We start from the raw sequence: 11463 nt of genomic DNA on the forward strand, positions 1-11463 counted from the left end.
GGTCGAGGCTGCACCCCAGTCTGAGCGACAGAGTGAGATTGCAACTCAAAAAAAAAAAAAAAAAGACATTATCAGTGGCTTCCAGGGGTAAAGAGGAAGAGAGGGATGAGTAGGCAGAGCACAGAGGATTTTTAGGGCAGTGAAACTATTCTGTACATACAGTAGTGGCAGATACCTGTCATGATATGGTTGTTAAAACTTACAGGATGTACACATCAAGAATGAACCTGATGTAAACGATGGACTTTGGGTGATAATGGTGTGCTACTGTGGGTTCATCTACTGTAACAAAAGTACCACTGTGATGTGGGGTGTTGATAGTGGGGGAAATTGTGCTTGTGTGGGGACAGGAAGTATTTAGGAACTCTATACTTTCCACTCAATTTTGCTATTAATCTAAGCTTCTCTAAAAAGTAAAATTTATTCATGTAAAAACTGTAATAAAATATAGAGGCCTTGCCGGGCTCGGTGGCTCAGCCTTTAATCCCACGCCTTTGGGAGGCTAAGGTGAGTGGATTGCCTGAGCCCACGGATTCGAGACCCGCCTGGGCAGCGAGACCTCATCTCTACAATAAATCAAAAATTCAAGCCGGGCTCGGTGGCTCAGCCTGAAATCCTGCGCCTTTGGGAGGCTGAGGTGAGGGGATTGCCTGAGCCCGCGGGTTCGAGACCCGCCTGGGCAGCGAGACCTCAGAGTCTCACTATGTTGCCCAGGCTGATATTGACCTCCTAGGCTCATAACCCCTGATCTTGACACAGCAAGATGCACTGCAGACCTCTGATCTCCAGAAATGTAATTCATGTGTGTCATTTTAAGCCTCAAAATTTGTAGTGATCTAGCGCAGTAGTAATAGGAAACCAAGACAATTTCTAGTAATTTTTTAAAAGTTTTTTTGTCTGTTATTTAATAACTATCAGCTTTCTTTTGATTACTATTCATTTGGTTTATTTTTTCCAACTTTTTACTTCCCATTTATCTGTGTCTTTCTGTTTCAGATGTAACTTCTAAAAAGCTTATAATCAGATTTTTAAAAATCTACCTTTCTTTGCCTTTGAACGAGAGAATTCAGATCATTCATTAATAAACGTATTAATATCTCTTGATTTATTTCCTCCATCTGATTTTTATTTTGTGTGCTTTTCCTGTTTGTTTTATTACCTTTTGCCCTCTGATATGGGCTGTATCAAAAGAGATATGCTGGGCTCAGCCCCCGGTACCTCAGAATGTGACTGTTTGTGGAAATAGGGTCTTTATGGAGGTAATCGCCTCTGAAGAGGGTCATCAGCACAGGACCCACTCCAATATGCCTGGTGTCCCTGTAAAAGGGGGAGATTTAGGCACAGGCAGACCCGCACAGAGGGAAGATCGGGTGAGGGACAGGAAGAAGAGAGACTGTAACCAGAGAGAGGGGCCAGAAGTGGGTCCTCCCTCAGCCTCGGAAGGAACCAGCTTCAGCCCTGCCCACATCTTGGACTTGACTCCCAGCCTCCAGAACTGTGAGAAGATGAATGTCTTTTGTTTGAACCCTGCCTGTGGTACCTTGTAGCAGCCCTAGCAGATTAATTCATCTTCTTTTAGATGTATCGAGTTTATTTTTAAATTCTATTTCCTCCCTCTGTGACTTGGAATCTACTAACTCTATTTTTAATCTTCTAGAAATGGCACTGCAAAGTTTAACGCGTGCAACCAATCACATCTCAAGTTCACCCAAATCTTCACCCTCTGGAATGCACGGGGACTTGTGGCGCTGTGATTGGTCATCTTGTGTCTGACTTCTGTGTGATCCACATCCTGTCATCTCCGTCATGTGGTGCTTTGTTGTATAAATGTGGTAAAAAGCACATAACATAAAATTTACCTTCTTAACCACTTTTACGTGCACAGCTCAGCGGTGCTGACCATGCTCATGTGTGGCGTTTTGCTTTTAGCCCCACAGGTCAAGATCCTGCTGCTCTTATTAGGACGTCCTGCTGTCCAGTCCTGCTTATAAACAGGCTCGTGTGAGCTGGTTTGTCCCTCGTCCTCCCTTCGCCTCGGGCCTTTCTTCTGACACCGGCTACTCCTTCCTTCTGTCTTAGTCCGCTCAGGCTGCTGCAACCAACTCCTGCAGACTGCTCTCGCAGACACCAGACGTTCATTACTCACAGCTCTGGAGGCTGAAGGCTAAGGTCAAGGCGCCAGTGGAGTCTGCTGAGCCTGTTCCTCTGGACAGTGCCTTCTCTCTGTGACCTCACATAGAAGAAGAAAGGGACGAGGCGTCTCTCTGGGGCCTCTTTTTTGGTTTTACTTTTTATTTATTCATTTGTTTTTATTTCAGTAGCTTTAGGGGATGCAAATGGTTTTGGTTACGTAGTTGCATTATATAGTGGTGAAGAAGTCTGAGCTTGAGGTGTACCCATCTCCCCCACCTGTGCACGGCACACCGGAGATGTGATTTTTCCTCCCTTCACCCTTCTTGCCTCCCCCTTCTGAGTCTCCAGTGTTCATAATACCATTCTCTCTGGCTCTGCAAACCCTTAGTTTAGCTTCCCCTTACAAGTAGAGCACGTGGAGTTTAGTTTTCTCTTCCTGAGTTAGTTCACTTAGGACAATGACCTCCAATTCCATCCAAGTTGCTGCAAAAGACATTGTTTTATTCTTTTTGATGGCCAAGTAGTATTCCATGGTGTATAGATACCACATTTTCATGATCTACTGATCAGTTGATGGGCATTTAGGTTGATTTCACGTCTTTGCGATTGTGAATTGTGCCCACAATGAACAAGGGAGTGCAGGTGTCTTTTTTTTTTTTTTTTTTGAATTGGAGTCTCACTCTGTCGCCCAGACTGGAGTGCAGAGGAACGCTCCCAGCCACCGCAGGCTTGATCTGCTGGGCTCCGACGATCCTTCCACCTCAGCCTTCCAAATAGCCAGAACTACAGGCATGTGCTACTACACCCAGCTAATTTTTGATTTATTATAGAGACGAGGCCTCACCAAGTTGCCCAGGTGGGTCTTGAACCCATGGGCTCAGGCAATTCACTTGTCTCAGCCTCCCAAAGTGCTGGGATTACAGGCTGAGCCACCAAGCCCAGCCTGGTGTCTTTTTTTTATATAATGGCCTCTGTTCCTTTGGGTAGGTACTAAGTAGTGGAATTGCTGGATCAAGTGGTAGATCTACTTTAGTTCTTTGAGAAACCTCTTGGGCCTCTTTTTTTTTTTTTTTTTTGAGTTGAAGTCTCGCTCTGTCACCCAGACTGGAGTGCAGTGGCCGCTCCCGGCCACCACAACCTCAACCTGCTGGGCTCCGGTGATCCTTCCACCTCAGCCTTCCAAGTAGCCAGAATCACAGGCATGCGCTACCATGTCCGGCTGATTTTTTGATTTATTGTAGAAATGAGGTCTCGCCAAGTTGTCCAGGCAGGTCTCGAACCCACGGGCTCAGGCAATTCACTCACCTCAGCCTCCCAAAGGCGTGGGATTACAGGCTGGGCCACCGAGCCCGGCCTTGGGCCTCTTTACAAGGGCCCTAACCCCATTCCTGAAGACCCTGCCTCATGACCTCATCACCTCCTAATGCCACCACTTTGGGGGGTAAGGACTTCAGCATACAAATTTGGGGGTACTTGTGCATTCGATCAGTGACACCCTTGGAAGCTCTCTTGACAATAGCCTGTTGGGCAGATGCCCCAGCTTTTGTTCATCTGAAATGCCTTTGTTGTACGCCAGTTCTAAAAGACACTTCCTGTGGAACCCACCTTGGCCTCAGCACATTGAAGACCTTGTTCCAGCTTCTGCTTCTCTGCTGCAACACCATGAATCTTCTGGACCTGAGGGTCTGTGCATCACCCGCTCTGGACTTGCCTCTTGGGGGGCTGGGGCCTCTGCGTGAGACTCACCGAACTTTCTCATCTGTGCTTCACAGTACACCCAGCCTGCGTGCTTCTACCTTCATGTCCATCCTGGAGGCTGCCTGGGCGTCTGTTCAAATCTAACCCTCACCTATTAATTCTCTTTTATCCATGTCTGCTGTTGGTGTGTCCTGGAGGCCACCTGGGTGTCTGTTCAAATCTAACCCTCGGTTATTAATTCTCTTTTACCCATGTCTATTTGTGTGTATGTAGTCTCACTCTGCCCCCAGACTGGAGTGCATTGTCACGATCATGGCTCACCGCAGCCTTGACCTCTTGGGTTCAGGCAATCCTTCAGCTTCAGTCTTTCAAGTAGCTGGGATTACAGGTGAGTGCCACCATGCCTGGCTAATTTTTTATTTTTTAGAAATGAGGTCTCACTATGTTACCCAAGCTGGTCTCAAACTCTTGGGCTCCAGCAAGTCTCACACCTTGGCCTCCCCAAGTGCTGGGATTACAGGTGAGAGCCACTGCGCCTGGCCTTTTCACTGGACTTTTTAAATCAACCATTATGTATTTCATTTCTAGAAGTTCCAGTTGGCTCCCTTCTCGAGTCTGGATGGGCTCCCGTTCTTCCCTCTTGTGTCTGGTTTCCTTCACCACACCTGACATTTCACAGTGCGCATGTGGTCAGCAGACCACAGAACCAGCCCCCTTGTGTGCATGGGCAGCTGCGGACCATGTCTGCAGGGTGTTATCCCTGGTATCACCGGTGGAAGGTGCTGACCTCCAAGAGGGCGGGCTTGCTTCCCCAGGAGTCCAGCCTGAGTGCAGCCAGTAGGTGGTGTCTCCAGGTCTGCTTGGATCAAGTTTCTGTCCTCCTGTGGACTGCCCTTTGGGGTTCTGTATTCAAGTGTCCCCATTCAGACCTTCCACACCCTACAAGAGTCCCAGTTCAACCAGTTAGGAAAACCCGGCATGTCCCAAATACTGCCATTGCCTTGGGTGACTCTGGGCAGGGTTAACTGCAGGAAGGTGATGGAGAAGCTGCTGTTTTCTGACCCAGAAGCCCGCCACGAAGGAAGGAAGCAAACTGCTTGTCCCAGAGCCACAGAACAAGTCACCTGCAGGGTCAATCCTGGAAACCCAGGGTGTCACATTTTTTTAATTGTGGCAAAATGCACCCAACAAGATATTCATCATTCTGACTATTTTTGGGGACGTTGAGCACATTCCCATGGTCATGCAGCCATCGCCACTGTCTGTCTCCAGAACTATCTTATCTTCCCAAGCAAGACTCTGTTCCCATTAGGCACTCACTCCCACTCCCCAGCCCAGTGGCCCCCCTTTCTGTCCCTCAGGAGGGGTCATGCCGTGTGTGCTCCTATGTCTGACTTGTCTCACTCAGCGTCATCAAGGTCCCTCTGGGTGGCATGTGCCAGGGCTGCCTTCTTTTTCAAGGCAGAATACTATTCCACGGTGACCTTGCATCGTGAAGTCATAGCCCACATTGCGTACACCACATTTTGCTCATTCAGTCATCAGTGGTGGACATGGGGTTGTCCCGCATTTTAGCTGTTGTGGATCATGAATGCGGTGCTGGACACAGGTGTGTACGTGTCTGTTCACATCCCCACTTCCTGTTCTCCTGGGTGTCTATCCCAGTGTGGGACTGCTGCATCACATGGCGAGTCTGTGTTTAATTCTGAGTTGTTTCCCCAGCAGCTGCCCACTGGCAGTGCACAGGTCCAGCGTCTCCACATCTTGGCCAGCACATGTAGCTTTGCTTTTCCCATGGTGGCCGTCCTTGGGGTGTGTGGAGGCCATGCCCCTTGCTTGGCTGGACCCCTTGCCCACCTCCCCTTGCTCTATGCAGCAGAGGCCTGACGGCAAGGGCTGCCTCGCTGTCAGCTCTTTGCCCAGAGATGGGGCTGTGGCGGGCAGGTGGCAGGGCAGTTCTCGGTGGGAGGCCTGATGCCCCATGTTCCACACCCTTGTCCCCATCCACACGACTCTTACCCGCCCCACAAGACCGCACTCAGCCTGTCCCCATCCCTGGGCTCAGCTTCCTGTCCTGCCCAGCACTGTCCTATCTCCATCCAGCGCCAATTCCCGTCTTGCGATGTCTCAGTGAAGGTCAGTGTCCTGGGAGGCAGAACCTAGGGGAGGCACAGGCTCTGCCTCGGCAAAGCAGCCCTGGTCCCTTCCCCCTCTGTCCGCCCACACCACCCCCCATGCGCCTTGGCTCCTGGAGCAGAGCACCACTCAGCTTTATACCTCCCGCCTCCCACCTGGGCAGCAGCTTTAGACACCAGGTTCCACCTCTGGGCCCATCTAGCAATGAGGTTGTGTCCCTGCTCCATCTCCTTGCCTGCAGGTGACCTCCCGGGAAAGAGCTTTCCAGGCGAGGGAAGCAGACAAGGAGGAAGACAGCAGGCACCTGGGAAGACTTGGACGGTGGTCACCTCCTGAGACCAGGTGCCTGTGGGGCTCCCATGTGTCCTATGGGACAGCTGCCTGGCTGAGCACTAGGTCACTTTCTTGAGAAATGGACACCCGAGAGCCACCAACCATCCCTTCACTCCTGTGCCTGGTTTTTCCCAGAACTTTCTAGAATTATGAAATAAGTGCTCCCCAACTTCCTGATGGAACGTCCTGACAAATATCATCAATTAGTTGGTTTTAACTTTGATAATCTATGTTTGCATGCTCATGTTGGAATTATGAGGCAAAGTGCATCATATAACAATTCTTGTGGATGCCCCCTTACATGTTCAAGGTCAAAGGAGACTCTCTCACCTGGCATGATTGCAGCTTCAAGCTCAGGGTGACTCTAAAATACACTTGCTAAGTGCATGGCACGCATCTGTCTTGCTGGTCCCATCGACACGTTTACTCTGAGCGTTTAAAGGGCCTGGAGAAAGAATAGGTTGAAATTGCTTTAGGGAAATCAGATTACATCACAAATTAATTTATTCGACAAAATGGTTAGTGAGCACATATTATGTGCCAAGTTGATGTGCAGAAGTTTTTTACATATGAAGGCTCTGCTGTTATGCCCCGGGGGATAGATGCAAGACTCAAAGCCAACAAGCGTGGAAGCACACTTTGTACACCATAAATATATATGAGTCTCCCCCTCCCCACTCCGCGCAATTTGTGTTTATTTCCTTTAAGACCATCTCCTTACAATTTCCAGAGAGAAAATACAAAACAAGAAACAGACTTGGCTTTCAAACACATAAACAGCATGCTGGAGTTGAAAGCGTACTGATAACATTGCTTCAGGAGAATGGCAGCTCCCTCCAGGGCCCTTCAGTATTCCTGAGGAACAAGTATGGTTTCTCTTTTCCTCCCACTGGGCTGTTCTCAGGTGTGAGTCACTGCTCCTGCTCTTTGACGTATTTTCCATGCAGAACATACGGAGCCTGGAGATCGTGCTGACAGTTGGAGTAGGCCATTCCCAGTCCCAGGCCATATTCTTCTTTTAAAGAAGGTAAGTGAGAAAACAATTCCTGATCCAAAGCCCATACCTATCTTCACCACATCCACCAGGCGCCAGTCCCACTTCCTACCAGGCTCTGACTCCGACATGTTCCCCACCCGCCGCTCCAGTTTCCCTCTCTGCCGGCCAGCCCCCGTGTTCCGACCCTATATATTCTTTTTTTTGAGTTGGAGTCTCACTCTGTCGCCCAGACTGGAGTGCAGTGGCCGCCCCCGGCCACGGCAGCCTCGACCTGCTGGGCTCCGGCGATCCTTCCGCCTCAGCCTTCCGAGTAGCTGGAATTACAGGCATGCGCTACCACACCCGGCTGATTTTTTGATTTATTGTAGAGATGAAGTCTCGCTGCCCAGGCAGGTCTCGAACCCTCGGGCTCAGGCAATCCATTCACCTCAGCCTCCCAAAGGCACGGGATTACGGGCTGAGCCACCGAGCCCGGCTATATATTCTTAATTGTCAAAATTATACCTTAATAAAACTGGGGTGTGGGGGAGAAAAAGGAAAGCCAACGAGTTTTCACAGAAGATGTAAAAATAGCTCTGAAAAATCTGAAAATGCTTAACTCCACTTGCAGTCAAAGAAATGCAAACATAAATGTCGGAAAGACAGTCTCTTTTTTCTGGTCTGCCAGGACGGCAAAAATGAAGGCCTTTACCTCTCGGCATTACTGGAAGCAAAGGTTAGGGGCCCTCATGCTGGGAATGAGGGTTGGGATGATCTCATGCTGGGAGCTCGAGGGTTGGGGTGCCCTCATGCTGGGACTGCAAGTGTTGGAGTGCCCTCATGCTGGGCATGAGGTTGGGGTGCCCTCACACTGTTCTGATGGGAGGATAAGTTGGCACAACCCCTTCTGGAGCACAGTTTTACAATGTTTCCAGAAATTGTAAATGTGCTTAACTTTTGACCCAGTAAAGCCCGGTCTGGGAATTTTTCCTGGTGAAGCGACCGTTCTTGGTTCATACCCAGCACTCGGAGCCCTGAGGAGGGAGGCCCAGCAGCTGCCGGCAGGTGGAACAGAGCATTCCGGTCCTGTCTCTGCTTCCTTCCCTAACCTGCTACCAAAACAAGGCTCCATACGTTTCCCAGGCCTGCAGAGGGGATGGGGGCCTGGCCTGGGGGGCTACCTCGCTGACTCCACTCCCACCTGCCTGATGCCAGGCCCAACCCCACACCACCTGGGCTGCCCCGTCTGGCCAGACCCTCATGGAAGCCAGCAGGGCCCCTGGGAGCAGCTGCCAGGAGATGCAGAACCCAGAGACGCCCACACCACGGGTTGCAGCCCCAAAGGGCAGTGCTAACAGCAAATTAGCAACCCAGCCCGCATTCTTTTGTTTTTTTTTTTTTGAGTTGGAGTCTCACTCTGTCTCCGCCTCAGCCTTCCGAGTAGCTGGAACTACAGGCGCGGAGCGCTACCACACCCGGCTAATTGTATTTCTAAAGACTGAGATAACAGGAAGCCAAGATGTGTACCTGAAATTACAGGAAGTTCATTGACTTCAAAGTCTTTTAAAGCAATACCTCGAAAATGCATTTAAAAGTGAGATGTTGAAGTAAGGAAGACTCAAGAAAAGCCATCTCCAAAGTGACTTCCCTGCGATGGGCGGGTAGGTGGTGTGAGCCAGGGTTCCCTGAGCCTCCCCATCCTGCGTGTGATGCATGTCCACCCTTCCTGGCTCTCAGGCCACCCTTGAGAATCGAGATGGACTCTGCTAGGAGCCCTTAAACCCTTCAAGGGCACTTGTGTCCAGGACGCTGTCCTCCTGGCCGCCACTCAGCTAGGACCTGTGTGACCCTGTGGCCATGTGGCTGCTGGACCCAGGCCCAAGACCCAAGGAGGGATGCGGGGCTCTTTGGCCATGTGCAGAACAGAAGGTCGAGGGAGCCATGAGCCCCACCAAGGAACCCAAGGAGGCAGGTCCCCAGCTAGCGAGGGTGGCCAAGTGGGCCACAAGGGCGGAGCTAACGGGCACCAGAGCTCTTCAGGCCCCAGCCCAGGTGTCTAAGAGTCTGAGGATACAAGGAGGTGCCACCACCTCACCTTGGCTGAGCCCCTCCTCCTGTCCCAGGCCTGCGGCCACAGGGCCTGTGCTCTTCTGTGTCCACTGTCTCTGCTGCCAGCTGCCCTCCCCTCACTTCAAAGACTGATAACACCGGGCAGGGATGCCACCTTGCAAATAAGTCCCAGTGACCACAAGACCAGCACCCGAGGCCCACATCAAATTCGAGATTGGAAGGCCCCAGGTCCACTTGGAAAGTCAGGCTCGAGATCCAAAGGCCCCAGGTCCACTTGGAATGGCTGAGAGGCCTGGGAAGGGGCTATTGGAAAGCCAGCAGAGCCAACCTGGGAGGATAAGCCCTTCCCCTCAGGCTGTGCCCTCATCCCTCCCTGACACCAGCAGCCCCAGAGCAGGGAGAAGCCGGCTCTGAAGCCACTTCTGCAAACGCAAGGGGAAGTGGTGGTGGCTCAACCGAACACTCTGGCTGCCTCCCAGCAGGCAGGCACCCCATACAGAGAGGCCTTGGGGCCCCCATGCCCTTACACTGTAGGGCAGGAGCCCGGGTCTGCCTGCCTGCCCATCCCATTCTATGCAGCCTGCAGTCTGGGGCGCTGATGTCCAGATCTAGGCCTGCACCTGACCTCTGGGCACCAACAGTCTGGTGAGACCACGTCAAAAGCGCCAGTAGGCCCAGTGCAAGGCCTGGGGAAAACAACCTGGTGTGGGGTGGCCAAGGCCAGACCATGGCCCAGAGGGACATCCAGACCCCCCTCCCCCGGCCTCTTGGTCCACTTCTCACCATGGCCAGCCTCAGGCATCTTCAGCTGCTCAGAGCACGTCCTGCCCTGAGCTCTGTCAGGCACTCCCTGCCTGGTGGGCCCCCAGCTTCGGCCAGCCCACCAGTCTCCCCTGAGGGCCTTCCTGGGAGGGAGGGCCAAGGCTTCCCCAGAGCCTCTGCCACCCCCAAGGTGAACAAACTCAGGAGGGGACTCAGGGACCTCTGTCCCACCCAGCCTTGTCAGGGACCTCTGTCCCTCCCAGCCCTTCCTCGCCAGCAGCCAGGGCTGTTTCTTTCACACAGAGGGGCAAAGGGTACAGGGGGCCACCTGCCCGCCAAGGTACAGGCTCTTCCTCCAGGAGGGATGCCGTCAGGCCCGGGTCTACTCGATGTCTTCCCTGGGGCTGGGTGTTTAAGTGGAAGGAGAAGGGCCTGGCCGAGAGGCTTCCTGTGCTTGTCACCTCTGCGGTTCCACTGCCAGAGTGGCAGGCCAGGCTCAGTGGCTCAGCCTGTAATCCCAGGACTTTGAAAGGCCGAGGCGAGTGGATTGCCTGAGACCATGGGTTCAAGACCAACCCAGGCAACTTGGTGAGACCTCGTCTCTACAATAAATTAAAAAATAGCGGGACTTGGTAGCGCTCTCCTGTAGTTTGGCTACCTGGAAGGCTGAGGTGGAAGGATCACTGGAGCCTAGCAGGTCGACACTGGGATGGCTGTGAGCATGCCACTGCACTCCAGCCTAGGTGACAGAGTGAGACTCCAATTCAAAACCAAAAGAGTGGCCACTGCCCTTCCTGGCCACAGTAGGTACCCAGCCTGGGGACAGCTCCTTCCTTTTGCCACCTAGCTGCTCTGCTCACCTCTGTGGTTTCATCTCAGCTACGGGGTAAGTGGGAATGGCTGACTCCATGGAAAGGGGCCCTGGTACAGACTCTCAGCCCTCCCCAGACTCGGGTAAGGGATGGTCCACCATGCCCACAGCGCCAGCAGTGCCAGCTTGGCCTGGTAGGCTCAGGTGTCTCTGTCCTTGGTCTGCTTTAGGGAGCTACCGCAGGCAGGGGTCCCCATCACTGCCCAATTGGACACAAAGCAGTGTGGCTGAATGTGATGGCCATGGTGAGGTCATTTAGATGACTCGAGCCACAAGGCCATGGTGTGGGTGGACCCAGATCAGCCTGAAACCCCTTAACCAGGCCCTGAGTTCTAGCCATGTCCTCAGCCCACACTGGCCCTGGGCACCACCTGAGCCTCCAACTCCCCATGGACACGACTGCAACTCTATCCAGCTCAGTCTTCAAGCCACAGCCTCCTCCCCGTCCCTGAGTCCAGGCCCTCCCCTCTAAGTCCAGACCCTC

General features: G+C 52.3%; 2 protein-coding genes across 2 annotated transcripts in view; both read right to left on the bottom strand.

The window, feature by feature from the left end:
* GPR132 (G protein-coupled receptor 132) overlaps positions 1–3892 on the bottom strand; it is a 34521-nt gene extending 30629 nt beyond the window's left edge. Inside the window, exon 1 of the mRNA XM_021711069.1 lies at positions 3880–3892. Within this exon, the coding sequence (XP_021566744.1) occupies positions 3880–3892 (13 nt within the window). The remainder of the gene's footprint in view (positions 1–3879) is intronic.
* Positions 3893–7211: 3319 nt separating this feature from the next.
* Positions 7212–7425, bottom strand: LOC103257725 (MICOS complex subunit MIC10-like). Its single transcript, XM_008055423.1, has 2 exons — positions 7344–7425; positions 7212–7303 (listed from the first exon to the last, which is right to left on the bottom strand). The coding sequence occupies exons 1-2, from the start codon at positions 7423–7425 to the stop codon at positions 7212–7214; spliced, it is 174 nt and encodes a 57-aa protein (XP_008053614.1).
* Between the last annotated feature and the right edge of the window lie 4038 nt (positions 7426–11463).

The sequence above is a fragment of the Carlito syrichta genome, unplaced genomic scaffold, assembly GCF_000164805.1.
Source record: "Carlito syrichta isolate Samal-C Ts95f unplaced genomic scaffold, Tarsius_syrichta-2.0.1 Scaffold301850, whole genome shotgun sequence".
In the NCBI taxonomy this organism is placed as follows: Eukaryota; Metazoa; Chordata; class Mammalia; order Primates; family Tarsiidae; genus Carlito; species Carlito syrichta.